The following is a 26,209-nucleotide window of genomic DNA, read 5'->3' as shown; positions in this document are numbered from 1 at the left end:
TAGGGCTGGTTATGGAGCGGGCAAGTCTTAAAGAAGCCACCGACGCTTTACTTGTAGCAATAGAAGAGGCTCGAATGGGAGCGTTCATGCCCAACAGAGAGAACGATGAGCTTAGGCGCGCCCTGAAGAATCCTGAACACTCGGTATGAACACGAGCCAAAGGTGTTGTTCTGTGGTTTGAGGGGTTTGCAGATTGGACCACCGACTACAGAAGCCGTGTGAGAAAGAAGCAGCAGGAGGAGTAGAAGAGGAAGCCGGAGGAGGAGCAGAGGAAGGAGGAAGCAGTCCGCCTTCAAGGCCTAGAATAAGAGCACGCGGAGTTAGAACGCGCTTTTAGGCAGCAGCAGGAGCAGATCGACTCACTTAGCCAGGAAGGGCGTCTCAGCAGCAGCAGCAAGAAGATCCAACATTGGATAGCATCGTCCAACCTATGCCGAGAGGCAGCGTGGGTTCTGAGGGAGTCCTGGAGTAAGGGGTCCTCAGGCGTCCGGTCTATTCGATCTGGGCCGGACTAATGGGCTGTCAAGATACAAGGAAGAAGACCATCTCTCGTGTCCGGTTGGGACTCCCGTGTGCGTGAATGTCAAGTTTAAGTGTCCGGATATACTTTTTCCTTTTTGTTAAACATACTTTGTTCAATCCTAAGCCCCTCTGGTGTCAATATAAACCGGAGGGTTTAGACCGAATGCAGGATCATAACATTGATAGGCTAGCCAAGTTAGGGTTTAGACATTACGATCTTGAGGTAGATCAACTCTTGTAACCCCTATACCCATCGAATATAATCAAGCAGGAGTAGGGTTTTACCTTCATTAAGAGGGCCCGAACCTGGGTAAACATTGTGTCCCTTTGATTATTGTTACCATCGATCCTCAGACATACAACTTGGGCCCCCCTAACCAGATCTCCCGGTTTTGACACCGACATTGGTGCTTTTATTGAGAGCTCCGCTGTGTTGTCAATAGAAGGATTGATGGCTCGCCTCTTCATCGACGATGACGCTGTATCCAGGGAAATCTTGCCTCCCGAACAGGTCTTTGTGTTCAGCGGCTTCGTGCTTCGTACCAACTCGACCAGCCACCTTGAGCAGGTCGACAGTTACGCCCCTGGCCACCAAATCAGGTTCGGAAACCTGAACTACGTCGCTGATATCCGAGGAGATCTGATCTTAGAAGGGTTCTTGACCTCGGATGTTGCCCTCTGCCCTCACGAAGGAAGCTCTTCGGATCCGCTCTTAGATCCCGTCCAGCGGTCAACACTCACGCCTGCCTCGTCCTTAGATCCGGAGCAGGTCGTATCGTCCGAACACGGAAGGATCAGCCCCGTCGGTCTCTTTTCTATCATGGAACTTCCGACCGGAGACCCAGATGGGATCTTGGACTCTCCTCTGGACGACAACTCTGAACTCTCTAGGTCTGTGTCGATCGGGCCCGATCAGGTACTATCACCAAGCTCAGCCCTGCAGATCTGCAGTACCCAGCTTTCGCTATTAGACGAAGCACTGGGCTTAATGCGATCTCTCGCCATTACGGAAGCTTTGCCTCCGAACTGCACCCAGCATGGGCTGGGGGCTGAGAGCGGGGAATTTTATAACCCGCCCTCCACCCAATTAATAGCCACTTTCGAGATTTAACCGACATGCTAGACTACGCGTCCAAAGACATCGATGGTATGGACGACGATGCTGACGCCGAATCAGGCCAAGTCCCACCCATCGCAGGGCGTTGGACGGCTAGTTCGACCTATTACGTATACATGGTGGACACTCCTGACAAAAAGGATGATGAGGACGCCGAAGACAGGGACAAGCCCGTCGACGAGCCACCAAAGCGCCGGCGCCAGCGAACCGCGCACGATCGCGTCAGGCAAGGGACAGTAATACCGGCACCGAAGACAATGAGACCCCGGATAATGCCGAAGACCCCGAACACCCCATCGAGCCCACGTCCGAACAGGAAGAGAGGGTGGAGGGTCAGTATAGCCCGAAACAAGTTGATCATAAAGATTCGGAGGATAGTAACTATATGCCGATCTCCGAGGAGGATGTTAGCCTTGGTGACGAATATTTTATCGTCCCACAGGAACCTCTTGAATAAGAACGCTTCAAGCGACAGCTCATCGCCACCGCGCGGAGTCTGAAAAAGAAACAGCAGCAGCTCAAAGCCGAGCAGGATACGCTCAACGAACGGTGGACCAAGGGCCTGGCCGCCGAGGAGTACGGCCCTGAGCGACCAGTAAAAAGTTACCCCAAGCGCAAGCTACTGCCACAATTCGACGACAAAGCCGTTGGGCCAATATCGTCGAAATACAATTATGCAGATCAGCCAGACCGACCACCACGTGGACGGGACAAAACGGCACATCAAGCCGAACACCAGCCCGCACCCCCTCGCCGAAGAGGCAATGAGACAGCGGCTGCAGGCTATACATATGAATTACATCAGGACCTGACCAATAAAGCCGGTCAGACAAGATCGATCTATGGATCAAGAGGCTGTGCCCCAGCGCGAGATAACGGCTCTGAAGCCCGGCGTGGTGAACATTACAATATTCGGGATCAACACTGAACTCAGATATCATCCGGTCTACACCGGGGCACTGTGTGTGTGAATGGTCGTACGAGAAATTCGATGATATATATTTATGATTGGTTCTACCAGAAATTCCATTTATATATATATGCATAACGTGTACAGTTTGTAGTAGCGTAAAACATGTTTGAAATGAAAAATAATTAAAGGGAAAACACAAAATTAAAAGGAAAAATAAACCATAAACCATAAACCCCTAAACCTTTTAGTCCCGGTTGATGTCACCAACCGGGACTAAAGAACCCCTAACCCCGGCACGGGCTCGTGCCATGTGGTGGGCCTTTGGTCCCGGGTCGTGACTAACCAGCAGTAAAGGGGGGTGGGGCTTTAGTCCCCACACTTTAGTGCCAGTTGATGAACCAGGACTAAAGGCCCTTACGAATCGGGAAAAATGCCCAATTCTACACTAGTGACTGTCACGCCTTGCCCCCTTTCCACCCTCGTCTGTACATGTTCCACGTACGATGAGCCTAGACAAGGAGCCGCCGGAGAGGGCCTCCCAAGCTGCGCCCTGATGGGATCTTTGGGGCGGGGGTGGAGAGGGGCGTGTCGCGCGTAGACGGGGAGTAGAAATATGTTCATCATCATGCTCAATTGTTAGCATGTTGGATCAATTAGCTAGATACGGTCCTACTCTGGATGTTCCTCAATTAGCCATCATGCAAATGTTTAGATGAATACTTTTTTCGCAATGGATTAATGAGCCTGATAACAACCTTATCTTGTAAAGATAGCACCTAATTACTAAATAACTAGAGGAGGTCAATTATTGTGCTATGTAAAAAGAAAAACTAGAGGAACCCGAGACAACAGTCACACCCTACATGACAGTTATGAAATTATATTGCACGGCATCCTATACTTTGACATCTAGCGAGGACCAGCTAATCGATCGATCATACTTAATTAATCTTACACAGTTTAGATACTGTAATATGCACGTCAGGCCGGTGGCAGGTCACTGTTCTTGATTCCATCGATCATACTTATCGTTTAGTCTACAATTGGTTGCACTTTTTAAAGAGTACCAGCTAAGCAACATTTTGGATTATCTCCCAACCAATGGATGAAAAATCAAGACCTCGTCACAACCAAGACGGGCTCTACTTTTCAAAGTGTAATTTGTCAGAAGAGCACTAGAGTTGTTCAGAATAGATTATCTAGTTAGCCCTAGTTTGCAAATTGCTATACTTTTAAAAGGGTAGGAATAATAGCTAAGCAAAAACTTTGCACTATCTCTCAACCAATGGATGAAAGAGCAAGGCCACATCACAACCAAGACGAGGTGTAGTTTTTAAAATGCAATTTCTTGCAAGAGCCCTAGAGTTGTTCAAAATTGTATTTACTAGATAACACCCCGCGCGTTGCTGCGGGACATTAGTGGGCTAAATAGATTAAAAGATATGATGGACACTGTAGGCCAAAGAGTACAACTATTGTAAAATCATAATTTTTTCAAACAAAAAAATCTACTGATAATATAAGAAGAAAGCGAACAAATTGTACCACTGATGTACAATGATTTTAGTTAGGGGGCTCGATCGAACCACAACTACTAAATAACATTATAATTAATTGATGATTGTCGTAAACCAATATCCTAGAAATTAATTTCATGTTGTCTAACATCGCAATCTCAGATACAGGCACCCTAATAAAAACCGAGGCAAGCGCTAGCTTATACCTCTACAGCAAACTGTAAATCCAATATCCATATATCTAGAAAAAAAGAACAAAGGTGACTGCATTATTTTAGCAACTACATGTTTTAGTTCCTTCATCGCCATAGGTTGTAGCTTTGCAGGAAAATAGAAATCCAATATCCAGATACCTAGAATGAAAAGAACAAAGGTTAGTGTACTATTTTAGCAGCTACATGTTTCAGTTACATCATCACCATAGGTTAACGTGCTTACCAAAATATCTTGTCCCAGTAGGTCATGTAACAATTTTGCATTGATAGAAGTAGGTCTGATTAAACAAATCTATATCGTACTTCTTCATGAAGCATACTTGTATGACACCTTCCATTTACGAAGAATCAAAGATCTGCCGAATGTCATGTTTCTCTACGGATGAAACCAATAGTGACATATTACTATAATCACTTGGATAAATATACAGTGCCACTATATACACCCAGTTAAATGGAAAGAAACCAAGTAAAATAAAAGTTACCAGTTTGTTAGCAAAACTGAATACTGCTACAAATAGAAATTGATTTTTGTAGCATTATTTCAAGCAAAAACATCTTTAGCTTTCCAAAACAGAAGGGCAACTTATAAGCAGGGGTATGGGAACACTATATATGAAAGATAGAGCGCAACATTCAATACATCCTTTATTGAGATCTGATCTTTAAGGGGGCCTACAAAACAGCAAATGGTAATAATGCAAGAATATTCACCAAAGATGTTCAAATAAATTCTTAATTCAAGAAACATTCTGAATATGTACGGCAATTATACGTCAACATTGTCGTAATCTTCTTGTTTTTCTCCAAGTCTGCATTTTCAGGAAAATAAATTGCTAATAGAATAGAGGTAGGATAAGTTTTCACATAATGGAGTCTACAAATAATTGACTGTTTGAAGTTTAATATTCATCATGGTAAGGATATTTCAAAACTACAGATTGCAAGGTTGTCGAGTCTGAAAGTGTGGAAACCGTAGCAGCATAAGAAGCTAGAAAATGCCTTATTATTGCACATGAAGATCTATGAATGCATAACGAAACTTACATATAAAAAAAATGCTAATTTTCCTGCTGGCAACGACAAAGATTTTTTTTGGTCTAGGCCAAAGGCTGAACTAAAACATGGCACACGTGTTGATTAAGTGGGGTAAGCAGGGTGTGCACATGTGGAATGTCAAGAAAGTACTTGGTTTGAATTACTATTTTGATCAGTATGGAAAAGTGCTCAAAGAACTTGCTATCCAAACACATGGTCATTTCCCATTGATCTCTTACCCGAACAGCTATGAGAAACACCAGAATGAAAAAAATATGAGGGTAGCATTTGAAAACATGTTACCTCTCAAATAGCTAGAATCCACTACACTGAATGGAAGTGAAGCATGGTGAGAAAAATTAAACTGAGGTGATTCTCCACAATTGTGCTGTAGGATAGTGAGGGATGGCTATAGCGGCAGTTCTCATTCTTGCCCCGAACGTCCATGCAGAACTGCAGATTTAGCACAGAGTTGGAGTTATATGGTCTCTCAGCAGCAACTATGTCGCCTACCTTGATGCCCCTCCTCCCTGCAGTTCAACCAAGGTTACATCCAACACTAAACACTTCATAAAATAAGTAAATATCACTCATAAACTTAATTTGAAGGTCGTGATTTATGACAACTATTGCACGCAGATGTGTAAAAAACTAACAGAAATGATTTTGGTTGCAGCAGATGAATAATAGGAGCCAAGGCTTAAGAAATGTCAAGCAGAAAAACTGTGTCAAAAGTGAAACCTTGTGATTTCACTGTAGATGCTGAACCGTATCCATATGAATTGAGCAGTTGACCTTGTAATCCCCCAGAACTATTTGCCTACATTACACTTTTCTAAGATAAGGAAATCCCCATCGGCATAAAGCAGCACATAAATATATACCTGGAAGATAAGGCAGAGAAAAAAGGTTCAATTGTGCAAAATCGACCTGGCCACTCTAAAATCCATCAGTGCGAGAGATAGACGAACTGCTGACGAAGAAAGAAAATCGTGTATACCAAGACACGAGTAGAAAGATTAATCGTCCCAGCAGGCAGTAGTTGCTAAGCTGGCGTAGGAACTGTTGCTGCCGCGGCCTGCCTCTCGCTCTCTCTCTGCACCTCCCTCTCGCTCTCACTATGCCACAATGAAGAAGAAGAAGGAGGAAGAAAGAAGACAGTGGACACACGGAAGATTTTCCGGCGCACGAACGCCGCAGCCGCACGAACAGCTTTCACTTCCCTCGAGCACGAACTCGAGGCACACACACCACCCCACGACGAGCACACATACACTCCGAGAGGCTACATCTCTCTTCTCTGGCGCACCTACACACTAGCACCGTGGCCACTTTAATACGCAGAGGCACGCACAGTCCAGCCGGCCAGATCGGCCACTAACCCATGCACTAACTACCTAGCTAATCCCTAGCTACATGCACGCTGCTAACAACCTGGAAGTGACCGGCTTTGTAGCCTGTGGAGACGCAGCTCCCACGCACCACACATGCAGGAACTGCCGCACAGAGACTCGGCCGGCTCGGAGACTCCACTCGTCACGGCCACGGACGCGGCCACGCACCGGTTTCCGGACTCGACCAACACACGCACATGCTGATCACCATCGGTGTGTGGCTTACTCTAACACTCTCCTCCTAAGCCACGACCTCGCCCTCGCCGGAGTTGACGCTGCTGCTCCCATTGTCATCGTGACCCAGCCCGCGGACCTGACCTGGCGCGCCGACGCCGATTGCACCGTGCTCCCTCACGATCCCACCAACATACGCCGAGCTCCTTCTCCGCCGGCGACACACGTCCGGCGTCCGTCGACGCCCTGCACGTCCCACGCGCACCCGATGCGCCCGACGAGCCCGACCGCACCAGTACATCCCGCATGTCCCGCGCGCACCCGGCACGCCCGACGAGCCCGATCATACCACACGCACGACCCGCCATGGACCCGACGCGCCCAGCGCGCCCGGCGCGCACCCATACACGCGCCCGACACGACAAGCTCGTCGCCATGGTTGCTGCCGCCCGACGCCACCGTGTGCTTCCAGCACGAGCCGCCGCAGATGCCGTGCAACACGGTCACCTCGCCGGCCGCTGTTGCGCACCACCGCCGATGCAGCTACCGCCGCGCTGCGCCCCGTCGAGCGCCACTCGATGCCGCTGCCGAAACCCGCAGCTCCGTGCGCCGCCATGCCGCGTCTCCGTGCCTCGCGCCACCGCGCTCTCCGCGCGCCGCAGCCTCCATGTCCGTTGCACGCTCCGCGGACGCCGCCGCGCGCCACGGCCGCCCCTCAAACTTGACTCTGAATACCAATTGTTGGAACCCATGAATGCACAAACACTCATAGAAATGGAGAAGGTCGGGGTAGAAAAGAATGAACAGTAGAGTTGCATAAACGGCGACGAACGCCGGGGGACGAACCCCATTATCTCGGCAATATACAAGTACACTGAAACACAACTCTACTCTACTCAACACCACCGGCCGGCGACGAACGCCGGCACCACCAGCCCATACGCTGGCTGGGCTCTCGGCTACTCTCAGCGCCCTTACAAGCACCGCATACACGAAGGTTTTATAGGCGGGCTGACCTGGTAGCGCTAACACCACGCTGCCCCACTCTGAGCTGCTCGATCCGCACGCTCCGGCTGCGCGCACGACGCGGCTGCATGCGACTGCATGCCTCCAAGCTCCAACGGAATCGCAACAGCTAGCCCCTAATCCATCCGGCTCACCTCACGCATCGTACGCGGCAAGCAACTAACCGAAACAAACAACATTAGTGCTAACAATCCCCCCCCCCCCACCCCCCCTAATCTTGACACAAGTTGCTGTCGCCGGTGTTGTTGCAGCTCCCGTCATCGTCGTCGTGGCCGCCACGACGACCACCACCAAGCTGGACGTGGACTCCATCTTCTTCCTGGCGACAAACGCCAAGCTCCGGCGACACATGCCGCAGCTTCTCTTCCCGGCGCACTGACGCCGCCGGCCGCAACTACGGCCGATTTCCTCAAGTACGAACTCGAGCCACACCTGTTACAACATATACGGGGGGTTCTTATACCCTGGGGCGCGCCAGGGCACGTACCCCACGCCCCAGTCCACGCTGAGCACCTGGTCCGGCCCGCTCTGCCCACTCCCGCGACTTGCACGCACATGTCCGGGTCGTGCGAGCCCGCCTAGGACCAACTCCACGCTCCCCCGATCTCGCCAACAGAACGCACACACGCTGCACTCGTGCACGGACACGTCCGTGCACACCACACGTGCAGGAACTGCCGCACAGAGACTCGGCCGGCTCGGAGACTCCACTCGTCACGGCCACGGACGCGGCCACGCACCGGCGTCCGGACTCGACCAACACACGCACATGCTGATCACCATCGTTGTGTGGCTTACTCTAACAGGAACGACCATGTGCGGCAGCAGAGATCCTCACGGGTAGAGTATTGTGATATTGAGAATAACCTTTGGCGCCGGCCAGTGGGCTGCAGCTTCGATCCTGAATGGCGGCAAATAGATGACATCGCGCGGATTATGCGTTGATCCCAATAAACGATGGATGGTGTGGACAACCACCAAAAAGGGCGAGCCGCAGAAATAGTCGGAGCTTCTGGTGAAGGAGATCAAGCGAGGGGCGAGAGAATGGGAACAGATGAACGTATGGGGGCGGATAGTCTTTTTTTTAGAAATCTCGCCACTTCATTAAATGATAGCAATGTTCATAGGTACACGACTTTGGTCATGGGGAACTCCCAACCAAACATGCCGATCTACTCCTAAATTACAAGCGAACTTGGCGAGACTATGAGCTTCGAAATTATGATTTCTACGCTGAAACACAAAAGCAACCGAATTGAAAAAGCCTCTCCGAAGTGTTATTTCATGTACTATAGCCGCATGTGGACCATTTGTTCCTTCGTTTATATCTTGAATCACTCCTTTGCAATCTGAAGCAATCATCATTCTTGTCGACTGAAGATCCTCTGCAAGAGCTAGAGCTTCCCTGCACGCGAATGTTTCCAAGATTGTGGGGTCAGTAATTTCGCGATAAACAACCGCTGATGAACCCAAATAAGCTCCCGTGTGATCTCGGCACACTGCTGCCACTGCCCCGCCACGTCTATGACGTCCCACGGCTCCGTCCACATTAATCTTCACAACACCTAGCGGTGACGCACGCCAACTCCTGTTACCACCTTGCTGTACTGCCTGCACTCGTCGCTCGATAGGCTTCTCCAGTTGCTGCAGCTCGTTAAGGTACGAGGTGACAAACGAGGAAGTTTGCATTGGAGATTGAAAAATGCCTTCGTGTATCGCCTTCCTCCTGGCATACCAAACCACCCACAACGTCACAATCATCTTGGTAAAAGACTGTTGATCAAGATCTTCGTGCATCCTAAAGAGCCAGTTCTTGGCGCTGGGGTCTTCAATCTCCGCCATGTGAGCTACCAAGGCCGGATCCGATAGCGCCCAAGTACAGCGTGCCGACGTGCATGACACCAGGGCGTGCCGCCATGAGTCTGGAGCTCCACACAACGGGCAGGCGTCACGTGTGGCCATATTCCTCCTGTTTAAAACGTCCGTCGTTGGGAGTGAGTGACGGGCAAGTCGCCATATGAAGATTCTGACCTTCGATGGCACCTTCAGTGACCAAAGCGAGGTCCAGTCCCATTCTTCTCGGTCGGTGCTTGAGGATCCACTCCTCCCTTCAAGCCAGCTTTCTCGTGTAATCTTAGTTTTGATCATGAACTTATAAGTCGAGCTCACTGTAAAACGCCCCTTCTTCTCCGGATGCCATGCCCAAAAATCATCAACATTACTCGTGCACACAGGAATCCGCATGATAGCCTCGGCATCTGTAGGCAGGAATACTTCACGAACACGGTTCTCATTCCATGATCCCGTTGCTGGATGTAATAGCTCCGACACTAACTGCGATGGGTTTAGGACCCGAGATACAATTGGCCGCAGTGATCCCTCCTTAGGAATCCAATTATGATCCCATATGTTCGTCGTGTGACCATTGCCAATCCTTCGAATTATGCCCTGTTTTAGGATGTCTCGCCCTTCTAGGATAGCTCTCCAAATCTGCGAGGGACGTGAACCCAACTCTGCCATCAGAAACTCATCATTTGGGGGCGGATAGTCAAGAAGAGCACGGTCGGTTGATCTTCCAGCAAAAATTAATCATTTCCATGGGCCGCAGGTGGTGCGATGGGCCATTGGGAAAAAACTAAAGGACGCTATTATTATGGAGAATAAAGGAAAGCGGCCCGATGAGAAACTGAAGGAACATATCCAGCCAAACGATGTGATGCCCATGTACGGGAAGGCAGGCAGGCACACACGATTGATGGTTGAGTGTAGATGATGTGCATGCATGCAAGGCTGATAGTAGACCAACTTCTTAGGCATATACGATAGGATGACGTGGCACATCGATGATGTGGATAGTGTGCATGATGAGAGAATAGGGAGTAGTGGGGAGCAACTTCTTAAGAATGGTAGATTAGTTAGCCTAACTTGGCCGCACTGCTCCCAATTACCCAACACCCGCAGCTTATTCAAAGTTTTGATCAGCTAGGTACGATCATTTCAGTTCCTTATGGTGTTCTCTTAGAAATATCCTGCGGTTGTGTTAGGTTTGATTTTCCAATGATAGTTGCTTTCGTTATGTGAAATCACTGTTCTATTATTGGTTATGTATGGCAGAATCTTCATTCATTATGCTTACACGTCAGAATGTTAAATTACTTGGGTATTGTCATATTCTGGGTCTTCTTGAAATTATCCCTACATGCATATGTTTAAATAACTCGTTCATACAGATAAACTAATGTTAGGGCGGTCTTCCCTCATCCAATTATACAATGATCATGAGATCGTTGTGCCTTGTAAAAAGTTAGATTGCGAGATACCAGCAGCACCCTAGCATATGTCCAATGATAGATATGTTATGAAATCACAAGTGTGTGTCATGATGTAGTTTTAACATTTAGCGAGGAGCAATAACGCTTGTTACACCACATGGCACCCAACTAAATTTGTCGCTCATGCTTTACATTGTAGTACACGCTAGGCTAGTCATGGTTTGAGGCAGGTTGTCGTTCTCGATTCGATTGATCATATTAACTGCCTTGTTGTGCAATTGGCTACACTTATTTAAACAGTACTCCTTCCTTTTCAGTTTATAAGGCTCAATTCAAAAATCTCACTAAACAAGGTAGATGGTGAGTGGTGAAATACTTTTTGTAGTTTGCAAAAGCACCCAATTAATGTTCTTGTTTTCCTCAAAAAGGTATGTTTACCAATGCATTAATTGCAATGCATGCATGCATAAATTACATGCATTGGTCAATTTTCTCTTAATAATTGCATGCAATGATTTATGCACCTTGGAATTTGAACATGTGATGGGAAACAACCAAATTGAGCCTTATAAAATGGAAAAAAAAACTAAAATTTTGAGATAAGCCCTATAAACCGGAAAAGAGGAAGTACTACTTAACCAAACACCTTGGAGTATGTCTCAATCAATGGATGGAAGAACGAAACTTCCTCGCAAGTTCGCAACCATGTACAGAGTTGTACTTTTCTAAAGGTGCAATTTCTTAGAAGATGTCAATAGTTGTTTGGAATTGTATTGCCTGGTCCACCTGGTCGGCCACACTAATGCCCGCTATTTTTTCATCATTTTTGAAAAGATGAACTTGTTTGTTAGGTTCCTATAAAACAAAGCTTGCTGACGCCGGAAACAACGGCCTTGCCGCCGGTAGAGACCATCCACCTGACGCCGTGGGATCTCAAGTCTATCACGGTGGAGCACATCCAGAAGGGTGTCCTCCTGCCCAAGCCTCCCACTACTGGAGGACACGTCGACGTCGAGCGTCTAGCTTCTTCCTTTGGGCGCGCCCTTGGCCGCTTCTACCCATACGCCGGGCGCCTCGACGCCGCCGTCGTGCCGGCTAGCAATGACGGAGCGTCGCCTCAGTGCCAGAGCCTCACCATTTCGCTCCGCTGCGGCGGCGAGGGCGCCGAGTTCATCCACGCCGTGGCTCCCAGCGTCACCGTCGCCGACATCACCGCCTCGCTCTTGGTTCCGCGGGTGGTGTGGTCCTTCTTCCCGCTCGACGGGCTGCTGGGTGCGGACGCCATTGAGGGGTCGCTCCCGCTCCTGGCCGCACAGGTCACTGAGCTCGCCGACAGCGTCTTCATCGCCGTTTCGATGAACCACAGCGTCGCGGACGGTATGACATTCTGGCAATTCTTCAACACCTGGTCCGAACTAAGCCGTGCCGGTGGGAACGACGATGTTATGATCTCGACACCGTTGCCGGTGTTCGACAGAAGTTTCCTAGGCAGCTTCACCGTCCCCGTCCCTCTGCCCTTCGGCAAGCTGGAGGATGTCGTGGGCCAGCGTGTACATTTGTTCCCTTCTGTGCAGGAATGCTTCCTCCATTTCTCGGCGGCAAGTGTAAAGAATCTCAAGACGAAGGCGAACGATGAGATGTCCGGCTACGGCATCACTAGCACCATCTCCTCGCTGCAGGCCCTGCTGGCGCACCTGTGGCGTGCCGTGTGTCGAGCCCGCCGACTTGCGCCGGACCAGGAGACAACGTACACTGTGCTTGTGGGATGCCTTGGCCGCGTTGGCGGCATACCAGCGTCCTATGCGGGCAATACAGTGGAGCACGGCACTGCCAAGTGTACAGCCCGTGATATCCTAGACAAGGGCCTTGGCTGGGCCGCATGGCTCCTCAACGAGGCCGTGGCGTCGTTCGACACGGCCTACGCGAGCGACAAGCTAGCATCCTGGCCCCAAGAGCCTAGGTTCATGCGCCTGCCTGAGCTCGCCGCGGTTCGACGTGTATGGGAACGACTTCGGATGGGGCGCGCCGGTGACTGTTTGGAGCGGCGCGGGGAACAAGATAGATGGCAAGGCGACGGTGTACAAGGGCCGAGGCTGTGGAGGGAGCATTGCTCTGGAGGTGTGCCTAGCCCCACAGGCGCTCGCTAGGCTTGTCGCCGATGAGGAGTTCATGGGTGCAGCCACCACTGATGCATAATATTGTGTCTCTTGAATCAAAATTGGGTATATTTTCTTCCCCTCCGTCCCATAATATTATGCGACCGAGGGAGTGACTAATAATGAGATATTTTATGATCCATTATAATACACCAGAGCATGTGTATTATATGGGTGATCTAACGGATGAGACTAACTGGGCTTTTTTAAATTCGTATCAAGAATACCTTTAAAATATTTGTAAGGGGAATCTAATCAGTTCAAAATATTTTTTCTCCCGAAAATGCCCCTCGAGCTCGGTTATAATACATGTGACATCGATCAGCGTATTGCATTGGATCTGGAGAAAGTAAGCATTCGGACGCAGAGTGATGCCCACGCCAATGAGCTCGGCGCCGTCGGGAGGTCCACACGGTACCGGGACGAGATCAAGCACACATGCTACCTGGCTGCTGCTTTGGAAAGAGTAACGTTAATCTTTCTGAAAGAACAGCGCCGCGCAAGAATCAACGTCCATTTTATTTTCGACGATCTAACCACAATCATGTCTTGTTTACTCGCGATCGATCGCGCAGCCGCTCAGTCGTAGACGACGACGGGCGTAAGCAACGGCGAGCCTCGGAAGAAGGCCTCGAGGTTGTCCACGAAGAGGCGGTCCAGGTCTGCCACGGACTCCGGGGTGAAGGCGGCCTGGTGGTGTGTCAGCACCACGTTTTCCATGGCCAGCAGCTCGGGCGGAACGTCGGGCTCGTGCTCGAACACGTCAAGCCCGGCGCCGGTGATCCTTCCCTCCGCGAGCGCCCTCACGAGCTCCACCTCGTCGACGTTCGCGCCGCGCGCCACGTTAACCACGACGCCGCCGCTCCCCAGGGCGTCCAGCACACGCCTGTCGACGATGTGTCGGGTCTCGGCGGTCAAAGGGCACGTGACGACGAGCACGTCGGAGCACTCAGCAAGGTCGCGGGCGGTCGGGTAGTAGCAGTAGGGGACATTGCTTTTCTGGCGGCGTGAGTGGTAGGAGACGGCGCAGTTGAACGCCTCCAACCTCGTGGCGATCGCCGACCCGATGCTGCCAAGCCCGATGATGCCCACGCGCTTCCTGCCGAGCGTGAACCCGTGGCCGCCGCGCTCCGGCCAGTGTCCGCGCCGGACGTGCCTGTCGGACGCAGACACGCGCGGGAGCACATCGATCAGGAGGCCTACGGCGTAGTCAGCGACGTCGGCCGAGTAGACCCCTGTGGCGTTGGCCACGCCGACCCCGCGGCGCTCGCATTCGAGGAGGTCAACGTGGTCCAACCCTGCACTGTTGAACAGGACGCAGCGCAGCGACGGGACGGCGTCGAGGAACGCCGCGTCGACGCAGACGCTCCCATGGCCAGGGATAAGGGCAGCACGCGGTGGGTCGTCGTTGTCGGCAGCTGCGGCCGCGAGGAATGCGTCCATGGGTAGCGGCGAGGCGTGGAGGTCGAGGAGGTGAAAGCGGGCACCAAGGACGGCGAGGGAGGCCGGTGAGAGGCGGACGAGCACGAGCACCCGCCGCGACACTGTCATTGTAGGAGCTGACCCTAAACTTGCTCTCTCTCTCTCGGAGCTGGACGAAAGAACACAAGAAGATAGTTTTCTGGCAACTAATGCCCCCGGAGCACAAGCGCTTGCACCTCCTTTTGACTGCCAGCTTACAAATCTTTAAGTAGCCTTAGCCTCAGGCACGCATGCATAGCCGCTGCACCATGCTGGCCACTAACCGCATGAGCCACACGACCTTGGCGTCCAGCCATAGCTTTAAATAGCCGGCTATAGCTTTGTTGTAGCCCGCTATAGCCTTTTCAGCAGGATGTTGCTAAGAACATCTTCAATAGTTTGTATGTTAGCTTGTTGGTAAAATATGTCATGTCATCAACCAACACCTTAACATACAACAACTTCAATGGATTGTATCTAGTTTGCCCAATAGGATGTGAGGCAATAAATAAGGTGTTCGGATGTGAGATATCATTCTACATCGGAGCTTGTGCAAGGGATGTTGGTTCATGTACATACAACTTTCTTCTCTTCCCTCATTTATTGCATGACACATCATCAAAAACCCTATATGGCAAAGTCTACCAACAACTATCTTACAACTATTGAAGATGCCCTAAATGATCTTATATACAAAATAGCTCTCTATAGCTCGGCTATTGCTGATTTGAAGGTCCGTCATTATTTAGCATGGCCTGCTATTTAAAACACTGCGTCCACCTAACAAACCCACGAACTAACTACTTACTAGCTAACTACATGCACGGTGCTTGATCCGAACGCTTCGTCCGCACACAACGCCCTCCAACGCGCACGCTGCGGCCATACACACATGCGCACACACGCACTTCACTCATACTCACATACGTACAGCCACCGCCGTGACCCAGCCCATAGACCCGACCAGCTGCACGCACCGACGCCGATCGCACTGCCAAGAACCCGACCTGGCGCACTTGACACCAGCCATACCGTGCTCCGCCACGGCTTATTCCCAACAGACATCTGCATCCTCGAAGAAGAGGGCATGTTGGGCCGGCCAGGTGGTTGCCGACGCCATTTTGGTGGTGATAAATAAAAAAATTGCACCTGATTGTCAATTATGAATTGCCCGGGCGACCCGGGTGCCGAATCCTAGCCGCCGCCAGACCTAGCCCCCACCCTCTTCCCCTCCCCCCGCCGCCGTCAGCGGGCGCCGCCAGGCAAAGCCCGAGCGGTGCTGACGACGGCGGGATCTCTTCGCCCTCACCTGTATCAGGGGCCGCGGGGGTTCCTCTTCGGGCACATCGGCGGATCTCGGTGCCCTAGCGCGGCGGGTGGCGCGCAGGCGGTGGCGGTGCGGGGCGGCACGGCCTGCTGGCCGGTGATGTCGCGTCACGGCGGAGTGCGTGGGACAGTGGCGGCACGACGCTCTTTGCGCCGGGGCTCGATCTGGCCTATTCCGCGTCGGCCAGTTGCGGGGGCTGGCTGCCGTTGTGCGACTGGAGGATTCGTGCGACGGCGGTCCTGGACAGAGCTGGCGTTGTTGAGCTTTGGAGGTGGCAGCGCCGTCTGGAGGCGGCGACTCGAGCCCACGGAATGTTGGTGGCAGCAGAATTGTGGTGGCTCGGCCAAGATGGAGTCTTGGCGAGCAGGAGAGTGGCACCGCCATACACATGGCCACCCCCATCATCACCATCATCACCACCACCATCCTCTCGTCGACCACCACCACCATCCTCTAGGCCACCATCCTATCGGCCACCACTACCACCACCATTACGAAGAGGGACCTCCCTTTGGGTCAAGATCTCGCCATGAGTGAGCTCCCCAAACTTTTTTACGGTATCATCCATTGTGGTTAATTTCATGAACATGATAGCATGGTCTTTGGTTTATTTGCATTTTAAAGCCTTTCCTCCTCGAGTGCAAGACTACGCTCATCCTCCTTCAACTTCCTATCTTCGGTCGCTAACTTGGATTTACAGTTCTCGTCCTCCAACATCTTGAGCTCATTCCATCTCAATGTCTTCTCATCCCTGCGCTTGGCCGTCAAAACCTTCTCGGCCTCAATCATGGCCGCAAGTTGATCTTGGTATGTGCCACCGAATGCTCCTCTCCTCTTTCTCTCTTTTGCAATATTTTTTGCCAACGGTACTCTTATTGGCATCTTCATCCTCCTATCATCGTCCTGAATGGATATGTTGAAGCTTGATCTCTTTGGTAAATGGATCGTGGCCGAATTTCTGGTTTCTTTGTTTGAAGAGATCTCAAATGATAGGGACAAACTTCGTGACCGGCCCACTGTTAGGTGGTGAATGATTCACTTGAACAATGCAAACGGACGATCGGTTGCATTGCTCTTGGATGGTGCCCTAACGATGCACAAGAGAGCCTTGGGTGCATCTTGGTGTCACATCCATAGAATTGTTGTAGTACTCCGCATTTATCCCCCAAACGGTCCTTTGATTACTTCCAACCATTGCACCCGTGGAGATGTTCTTCCAAGCATAGCACAAACCAATATCTTCAACTTGGTTGTAGTTGTGAGTCCTTATGCTTGGTTGCCTCGTGCTTGGTTGGGTCCCGGTCTCCATGGGATCTTTAACCTCCTCCTCTTCTGCCTTCTCCTCAAGTTCTACCTCCTCGGCCACCACCCGGGTCTCGGCCTCCTCTTTGTCCTCCCATTCAGCTACATGATGATCAAACACCGAATACTAATTCAGATCTTCAATCCCAAGCGCATGTGATGCCTCCAAAGACGCTAAGTGTTTGGCTATGTTCATCTCTGCACCATGACAACAACAACGACAAGACGGAGCACTGGATGTAGGGGCAGCCCGAGACGCCCAATGAGCAGCCAGATGGGGATGAGGTGCCGGAGTGGCTTTGTTTCTCTCTTCTTCTTCCTCGCTTCCTCGGCGAGGGCCGACTCATCGGCCGTCGGCTTGCTAGCACACTTGCCGCCGACAGAAGCAGTGGCAGGGCGGCCTGACATCGTCGGAGATGCATTGGCCACCCCTCCGACCTTGCTACCGGTGGTAGTTACTAGTGTGGTGGACCGGGCAACATGTTTTGTCTCCAACTTTATTTTTGGTGCGGGCAGCGGAAGGTTCTTGCCTAGTTGTTCCAGCCGGAGCAGCTGTCATTGGTGGTACGTGGGGGAGTCGGCTACGGGAAGTGTGGCGCCGCGTGGGCGGGAGAGTATCTTTAGGCGCCATGGGGCGACTTTTCAGCCGAGGAGCAAAAACATTACTCCTCTAACTGATTTACGAGTTTATGAGCTTATTATACTTGCTCTAAATGGGTGTATGATTGTGTGTGTGTGTGTCTATATATAGCACCTAGGAGCCTACTATGTAGATTACAAATTCTACTAATAGCAGGACACTACGTAGGTTAGAAGAAGGGTGACGCGTGGGGTGAGAAGCAAGGTGTTTCCTGCACGGGGCGGAATGGACGGCGGCGGCAAGGAGTTGGGACGGCCGGCGCCGAGCGGTGGTGGGGTTGCGGTTTGGACGTTGGTGGTCTCCAACCTCGCCTACCTCGTGTTTCTCCTCTGCCAGTACCACATAAACCGGCGACGCTGTGACAAAAGCTCTGTCACAAGAGGTAGACCAGATGCAAAGGGGGATGCTCTCTCGCCGGACGCTGTCATCAACCTCGAGTTGTGCGTGTTCCTTTCATAAAACAATACAATTGGTGATTATTAGTATTGCAGAACTAGAATTGATGTAACACGTCTGCTTTGCCTTGCGTGTCATTTGTGCAGCGGCGACCCTACCATGTACGAGGCGTTCTGGAGGGAGGCTGGGGAGCGGGCGGCGGCGGTGATCCCCGGGTGGTGGGGGATGAGCTACTTCTCCAACGCAGGGGGCCTCTGCTGGTACCTGGAGCCTGAGTTGGAGCGCGAGGTGCGCCGCGTCCACCGCCTCGTCGGCAACGCAATGGCCGACGGCTACCACCTCGTGGTCGGCACTGGCACCACCCAGCTCTTCCAGGCTGCCATGTACGCCCTAGCCCCCACCAGCACCGACCGGCCCGTCGGCGTCGTCTCTCCGGCGCCCTACTACTCGGTAAGAAAAGAATAGGTCGATCGAGCAAGAAAATACAGACAGTTAGATTATTATTTCGTGAGTCGTGGTCGTGGGTGATTGACATGCCCTGCTGGGTGTGATCTTGGACGACGTACGTGGTAGATGTACCCGTGCAGACGGACCTCCTGCTCTCGGGCTACTACCGGTGGGCGGGGGACGCCAACGCCTTCCACGGCGACCACGGCGGCGAGAACATCGAGCTGGTCGTCTCGCCCAACAACCCCGACGGCGCCATCCGCGAGGCCGTCCTAAGCTCCGACTCCGGCAAGGGCAAGGCGATCCACGACCTGGTGTATTACTGGCCTCAGTACACGCCCATCACCAGCCCCGCCGCGCACGACATCATGCTCTTCACCATGTCCAAGCTCAGCGGCCACGGCGGCACCAGGCTCGGGTGGGCGCTGGTCAAGGACAGCGATGTGGCCAAGAAGATGGTCTACTTCGTGTATGGGAGCACCATCGGCGTGTCCAAGGACTCGCAGCTCCGTGCCGCAAAGATCCTCGGCGTCGTCTCCGACGCCTACGAACCTGGCCCCGGGGACGGCACGCAGCTCCGCCTCTTCGACTTTGCGCGACGCCGGACGGGGGAGCGCTGGCGGGCCCTGCACGCCGCCGTGGCGGCAACGGGCACCTTCAGCCTCCCAGATGAGATCACGGGCTACTGCAACTTCACCAAGCAAACCGTGGCAGCGTACCCCGGTACGCTAGTAGCACTACATGCCAATATAATTCCGTCATTGCTCCAACTTGATCTGAATTCTCATGCATTCTCAGCCTTCGCGTGGCTGCGCTGTTACAAGGATGGCGTGGAGGACTGCGCCGAGTTCCTGCGCGGGCACGGCATCGTGGCGCGGGGCGGGGAGCAGTTCGGAGGAGACGCCAGGTGCGTCAGGGTCAACATGATGGACAGGGACGCTGTGTTCAACGTGCTCATACAGCGTCTCTCCTCCATAACATGAAATCTCGATCAATGAGGATGCACAAGCCACAACTATAATGCATCGCAAGGGGGCAGCGTCTCTGATTGATTGAGTTTTGCTACTCCCTTTCAAATACAAGACGCACAATAATAATGTCACTGTGAGATGTTATTTGCACGCAATAATAATGGTGTTGCATTGAGTATTTAATCGTCGCTCCTTCCCGAAATATTACTCATTAATGAATACTAGTAAAATGCTCGTGCGTTGCTACCGGCGACAATGAAGTGTGTGTGCGTGCATTTGTTGTCTTATTTTGTTGCTATGGGCAACAGTTCAAAGTCAATCTGTTCTGTTTTGTTCAAATGCGTTCTATTTTGTTCAAATGCACCGGGCACAATATTTATTCACATAGCTATAAATGTGAAAAAAATAAATTTGCTCCCTCCCTCTTGGCCACCACGTGCATCCGATCTCCTTAGCTACACCATCCTACAAAAACAACGGATGTGCACGTTGAGCATGGTTCCAAATACCACCGCGACGAACGGACCGTAACAAATTTCCTTATAGCTAACATCGACACTCTGACGACATTTGGCAAAAGGAAATATCTGGCAAGCCAACTATGTTTCTAGATCAAACCAACCCTCCTCAACAAATAGTGATATTAGGGCATCTCCAACGCCTACCCTTAACCCGTCCATAATCGTCCGGACCACGCGGTCCAGACATGTTTTGCTATCCAACACGGGCCTATATCGATCCACCGACCGTTTCGGACGCATTTTTTGCAACCCAAAAACAAACTAGGAGGAAGCTTTCCGGACATCTGGACCATTGTCATGCCCGCTTCTGAGTTCTGACAACCCTTTCTCACCCTAAAACCCTCCCTTGCCTGCGTGTGTTCCCACCCGAAACCAGTTGCCCGCGTTCATGTCGCTGTAGAGCGGCCGCTCCCCATTGACATCGGACCAGAGAGGACGTGACCTCTAGCTGGTGCCGACATTGAAGTGGCTCGCCGGCTCGAGGGCGCCGTCCGCACCCCGTCACCGGTGTCCGCGCCTATTCAATGCGGGAGACACGTTTACTGGACGGGACATGAATGGATATCTACCATGTCCGTTAATGCCCGTCCCTCCGTCTGCCACCAATAGTCACGCTCGCCGGCCGAGAAACTGACTCCGGTGCCCGTGCATTGACGCACTTGGACGCTTGGCTTCACCGGCATCCACTGTTTAAAGGAAGCCACACTCGGCGAGAACACGCCACAACCCACCCGCTCTACATCTTCCTCCCGTGCACCATGTCCGCCATGACGGCGAGCGGGAACGCTCTATGGGAGAGCATGTGGACGGAGATGAAGCATGAGGTGCCACCCTTGCAACCACTTGGCAGAGCCGTCATGCCAGGAGGATAGAGGTTGGCATGCCGGCCAGCTCTCTTGACGTCTCTGATGACGACCTAGACTAGCTCCGACAATGACTCCGCGCCGGATTCTGCGCCGGTGCATGCCGGCTTGATGATGGAGTAGGCGCAGGGGCACTTTAACGCCACCATGGCTGAGGAGCAGCCGACGCCCGTGCCCATGTCATTGTTCCGGCAGGCGCAGGAGGAGCAGTGGTACATACTTATCCTCCTCGAGCAGCACTGGCTGGCGGAGGGTGTTAGGAGCTAGGGTTCTGCCCGGTCTAGGCCGTAGGCTGTAGGGGAAGGAGGGAGGAGGGCGCGGGCTTGAGCGCGGCGGTCGGTGGCGTGGCGCCGTCCTGGCGCGTGTGGCAGCGGCGAGGGAAGGAGGCGGCTAGGGTTTTAGGGTTCCGGCTCCTCTGGGAGTCGGGCAATAGAATTCTTCTTATTGCTTGAATCTCAAAATAGTCTTACAAGTTGTATATATAACCACGATGCGAAATAAAAAATAAGATAACTTGCGGGCTAAGATTGCCCGGTGGGCCTCCTGCGGCTGTAGGACCGGCCGGTCATAACATGTCTCCACGCCTACGCAAACAGCTCGTCCTCGAGCTGAAAGTCGGGGTAGTGCTGGCGGAACTCCTCGCGCTGCTACCAAGTAGCGTCCTCCTCTGGCAGTCCAGCCCACTGAATCAACACGTACCAAGAGCCGCGACGCAGCTGAGCCTTCAACGCCTTCTCCGGCTCAGGAAGTAGACGTCCGTCCGTGATTGGCGGTAGCGCTAGCGGAGCTGCGGGTGGCTCTCCGCGGAAGGGCTTAAGCAGCCCCACATGGAAGACATCATGGATCCGCGCGCCCGCTAGAACCTGAAGACGGTAAGTCACCTGCCCAATGCGTTCCAGGATAGCAAAGGGACCGGCATAGCGAGGACCCAGCTTCCTCTTCGCGCGAGGGTCCAAAGGACTGCGTAGAGCGATGAAGTAGACGCAGCCAGACCCAGTCACCCACCGCGAACTCCGCCTCGCGATGGTGGCCGTCATAGTAGTGTTTAGCCAACTGCTGAGCCTGAAGGAGGCATTGCCGGACTTCTGCCAACATCTCATCACGGGTCCTCAGAAGAGCACCGGCCGCCTCGGTCCGCGCCAAGGTCGGATCAACCGGAAGAATCAGCGGGGGTGGCCGGCCATAAACCACCTCAAAAGGCGTAGCATGGAGGGCGGAGTGATAAGAGGTGTTGTAGCAGTACTCCACCCACGAAAGCCAGTCCACCCATGCGCGAGGTTGATCACCTATAACACAACGCAAATATATGGCAATCACCTTGTTAACAATCTCGGACTGGCCGTCCGTCTGAGGGTGGAAGGCGGTGCTCAGGCGGAGCTTAACGCCCGACAGCCGGAAGAGGTCGCACCACACATGTCCCGTGAACACAGGGTCCCGATCACTGACGATCGTAGAAGGGAACCCGTGGAGACGGACAATGCCATCGAAGAAGGCCCGAGCGACCGACGCCGCGGTGTAGGGATGGCCGAGCGCGATGAAGTGAGCATATTTGGAGAAGCGGTCGACCACCGTGAGAATGACGGACTTGCCGCCCACCTTAGGGAGGCCCTCGATGAAGTCCATGGAGATGTCTGCCCAGACCTGGGACGGCACCTCCAAAGGCTGAAGCATGCCAGCCGGCCGTAGGGTCTCCGTTTTGTTGCACTGGCACGTCACACAAGACCGTACCCAGTCATGGAGCAGGGCACGATCACCTGGAATGTAGAAGTCAGCGCGGAGACAATGGAGTGTCTTCTGCACACCCTCATGGCCCGCCGAGTGGGCGAGACGCAGCACCTGATGACGAAGATCATCGTGCGCCGGAACGAAGACCCGGCGCCCATGGTGGAGCAGGCCGTCGGCGAGTCGCCACGGCTCCTCCAGCTGCCCCCGCTGGCAGCTGCTGCTGAAGGAGGAGAGAGTCAGCCACAGTTGTGGTCGCCCGCCGGATGTTGGCGTAGAGAGCGAAGGAGGGCCCGGTGATGATGCAGAAGGTCGCCCCCTCAGCCGCACCGTCGTCCACATCGGCGTCACGCCGCGACAGGGCATCGGCGACGGTGTTAAGGCGACCGGGCCGGTACTCGACGGTGAAGTCAAACCCGAAGAGTTTACTGATCCACTGGTGCTGTGGCACGGTCGAGAGCCTCTGATCCAGCATGAATTTGAGGTTGTAATGGTCTGTGCGGATCCGGAAGGAGCGACCCCAAAGATAGGGCCGCCAATGTCGCACTGCCTGCACCAACCCAATGAGATCGTGTTCATAAGCCACCAGCTTAAGATGGCGGGCGGCAAAGGGCCGGCTGAAGAAGGCGAGGGGTCCATCGCCCTGATGAAGGACCGCACCAAACCCCGCACCGGAGGCGACGCAGTCGACGGTGAACGGAAGGTCGAAATCCGGCATTTGCAGGACGGGACCCGTCGTGAGGGCCCCCTTGAGGGCCTCGAACGCTATAGTGGCCTCCTCATCCCAAGAAAAGGCGTCGCGATGGAGAAGGCGCGTGAGCAGGGCCACCCCCTCGGCCGAGATGACGTGGCCGAGGTAAGCGACAGAAGGCGTCCCGAACGAGCACTTCGAGCGCATAAGATGAAGATGATGCGCCCAAAGCTCGTTGAAGATGATGGCCACATGCTGGAGGTGCTCTGCCCAAGAAGCGTTGTAGATAAGAATGTCATCAGAGAAAACGAGCACAAACCGCCGTAATTAGGGTCGGAGGACATCGTTCATCAAGGCCTGAAAGGTCGCCGGGGCGTTGGAGAGGCCAAACGACATCACCAAAAACTCAAAGTGTCCGTGGTGAGTCCGAAACGCCGTCTTGGCGATGTCGTCCGGGTGCATGCGCACCTGATGATACCCCGACCAGAGATCCAGCTTGGTGAAGAAGCGCGCCCCGTGCAGCTCGTCGAGAAGCTCATCGACCACCGGGATAGGAAACTTGTCCTTCAGCGTGAGTGCGTTAAGGGCGCGGTAGTCGATGCAGAAATGCCACGTGCTGTCCGACTTGCGAACGAGGAGGACCAGCGTCATGAACGACGATGTGGAGATATGGATGATGCCCGTGGCAAGCATGAGCGCACACTGTCGCTCCAACTCGTCCTTCTGCAGCTGAGGATACCGGTAGGGCCGTACGGCCACAGGAGCCGATCCCAGAAGGAGGTGAATACGGTGGTCATAGATCCGGGCCGGCGGAAGGCCCTGCGGCTCCTCAAAGAGATCACGGTGCTGCTGCAGGAGGTTGGCCAACAGTGGATGCGCGGCCTCGGTGGTGGCCGCCGCCAGCTGGAGCGGGGGTGTCGCCGGGGTGCCTCCAATGCCCTCCCAGTGGACGCGGCGACCGAGACGCCAGAAGGTCATCGTCAGGGCGTCGAACTCCCAAAGGATGGGACCGAGACTCCGCAAGAAGTCGTCGCCGAGGATGAAGTCGAAACAGCCCAAATCAATGTCGGCGCAGGTGATGGTGAAGTGCTCGTCGCCGATCGTGATAAGCACGTCACGGGCAAGCCCATGTCAGCGTACACGGTCGCCATTAGCGACGGTGACCCGCAGCTGCTCCCCGCCTGTCGGTTGTAACGCGAGGCGCTACATGGTGGCCTCTGGCAGGAAATTATGTGTGGAACCTATGTCCAGGAGGGCCACCAGGCGCTCGCCCTGGATCGTGACCAGTAAGAGCATCGTCCGTTCATCACGAATGCCGGCCAGCGCATGAAGTGAGACAACAAGGGCAGTGGCCGGAGCGGGCGCGGGTGCCGGTGCGGGCTCTGCGTCGGCTGGGGCGCCGAGGCCATCCTCCGGTGTGTCATCCTACGGGTTCGGGAACCATGCAGACATGACCGAGACAACTTTCCGGCCAATAACCAACAGCGGGATCTGGATACCCATGTTGGCTCCCACATGTTCCACGATGATCTCATCGGATGAACCACGATGTTAAGGATTCAAGCAATCCCGTATACAATTCCCTTTGTCAATCGGTACGTTACTTGCCCGAGATTCTATCGTCGGTATCCCAATACCTCGTTCAATCTCGTTACCGGCAAGTCACTTTACTCGTTCCGTAATGCATGATCCCGTGACTAACTACTTAGTCACACTGAGCTCATTATGATGATGCATTACCGAGTGGGCCCAGAGATACCTCTCCGTCATACGGAGTGACAAAAATCCCAGTCTCGATTCGTGCCAACCCAACAGACACTTTCGGAGATACCAGTAGTGCACCTTTATAGCCACCCAGTTACGTTGTGACGTTTGGCACACCCAAAGCATTCCTACGGTATCCGAGAGTTGCACAATCTCATGGTCTAAGGAAATGATACTTGACATTAGAAAAGCTTTAGAATACGAACTACACGATCTTGTGCTAGGCTTAGGATTGGGTCTTGTCCATCACATCATTCTCCTAATGATGTGATCCCGTTATCAATGACATCCAATGTCCATGGTCAGGAAACCGTGACCATCTGTTGATCAACGAGCTAGTCAACTAGAGGCTTACTAGGGACATGGTGTTTGTCTATGTATCCACACATGTATCTGAGTTTCCTATCAATATAATTCTAGCATGGATAATAAACAATTATCATGAACAGGGAAATATAATAATAACCAATTTATTATTGCCTCTAGGGCATATTTCCAACAATTGATTGCATCCATGCATTGTAATTTGAATACTAAATTGTTTTATATTTCTTCTGGATTAGTTAAAAGCTATGGCGGGCAATACCGGCAGAGAGGGAGAAGAGGCCATGTTCGAGATCATACGCAGCCCTAACAGGCCAGATGATCTGAATGAAGGACATGACGGCTCCCAATATCTGAACAATACCGGGGAGGGTGTTGATAAGATATTCGATCTCGACGACCGAGCTCATGAAGTCATGAACTATGATTATGATTA

At 52.7% G+C, this 26,209-nt stretch overlaps 2 protein-coding genes, 1 long non-coding RNA gene and 1 pseudogene across 3 annotated transcripts; 2 read left to right on the top strand and 2 right to left on the bottom strand.

Annotated features, from left to right (window-relative positions):
* Nucleotides 1-4,264: 4,264 nt before the first annotated feature.
* LOC123083209 (uncharacterized) lies at nt 4,265-6,876 on the bottom strand. The gene is made up of 4 exons (XR_006439241.1): nt 6,064-6,876; nt 5,626-5,852; nt 4,508-4,660; nt 4,265-4,422 (listed from the first exon to the last, which is right to left on the bottom strand). It is a non-coding gene; the product is annotated as an uncharacterized lncRNA (long non-coding RNA).
* Nucleotides 6,877-11,893: 5,017 nt separating this feature from the next.
* LOC123102155 (uncharacterized acetyltransferase At3g50280-like) lies at nt 11,894-13,555 on the top strand (annotated as a pseudogene).
* Nucleotides 13,556-13,857: 302 nt separating this feature from the next.
* LOC123083200 (hydroxyphenylpyruvate reductase-like) lies at nt 13,858-15,056 on the bottom strand. The gene has a single exon (XM_044505308.1). The coding sequence runs from the start codon at nt 14,893-14,895 to the stop codon at nt 13,924-13,926; it is 972 nt and encodes a 323-aa protein (XP_044361243.1). The 5' UTR covers nt 14,896-15,056; the 3' UTR covers nt 13,858-13,923.
* A 3,182-nt stretch (nt 15,057-18,238) lies between these two features.
* On the top strand, nt 18,239-20,156 carry LOC123083188 (tryptophan aminotransferase-related protein 2-like). The gene is made up of 4 exons (XM_044505300.1): nt 18,239-18,514; nt 18,617-18,920; nt 19,058-19,640; nt 19,716-20,156. Exons 1-4 carry the CDS (start codon nt 18,300-18,302, stop codon nt 19,898-19,900), a joined length of 1,287 nt encoding a protein of 428 aa, XP_044361235.1. The 5' UTR covers nt 18,239-18,299; the 3' UTR covers nt 19,901-20,156.
* Nucleotides 20,157-26,209: the final 6,053 nt, after the last annotated feature.

The sequence above is a fragment of the Triticum aestivum genome, chromosome 1B, assembly GCF_018294505.1.
Source record: "Triticum aestivum cultivar Chinese Spring chromosome 1B, IWGSC CS RefSeq v2.1, whole genome shotgun sequence".
Classification (NCBI taxonomy): Eukaryota; Viridiplantae; Streptophyta; class Magnoliopsida; order Poales; family Poaceae; genus Triticum; species Triticum aestivum.
Note: the sequence above shows the minus strand (reverse complement) of the source record. Positions and strands in the feature narration are given on the sequence as shown.

Excerpts from the sequence above, each read along its gene's own strand:
- LOC123083200 (XM_044505308.1), bottom strand. The coding sequence starts at position 14,895 with ATGACAGTGTCGCGGCGGGTGCTCGTGCTCGTCCGCCTCTCACCGGCC.
- LOC123083188 (XM_044505300.1), top strand. The coding sequence starts at position 18,300 with ATGGACGGCGGCGGCAAGGAGTTGGGACGGCCGGCGCCGAGCGGTGGT. Across the intron at positions 18,921-19,057 it reads CTCCGGCGCCCTACTACTCG|ACGGACCTCCTGCTCTCGGG; the intron begins GTAAGAAAAGAA and ends GTACCCGTGCAG. Across the intron at positions 19,641-19,715 it reads AACCGTGGCAGCGTACCCCG|CCTTCGCGTGGCTGCGCTGT; the intron begins GTACGCTAGTAG and ends ATGCATTCTCAG.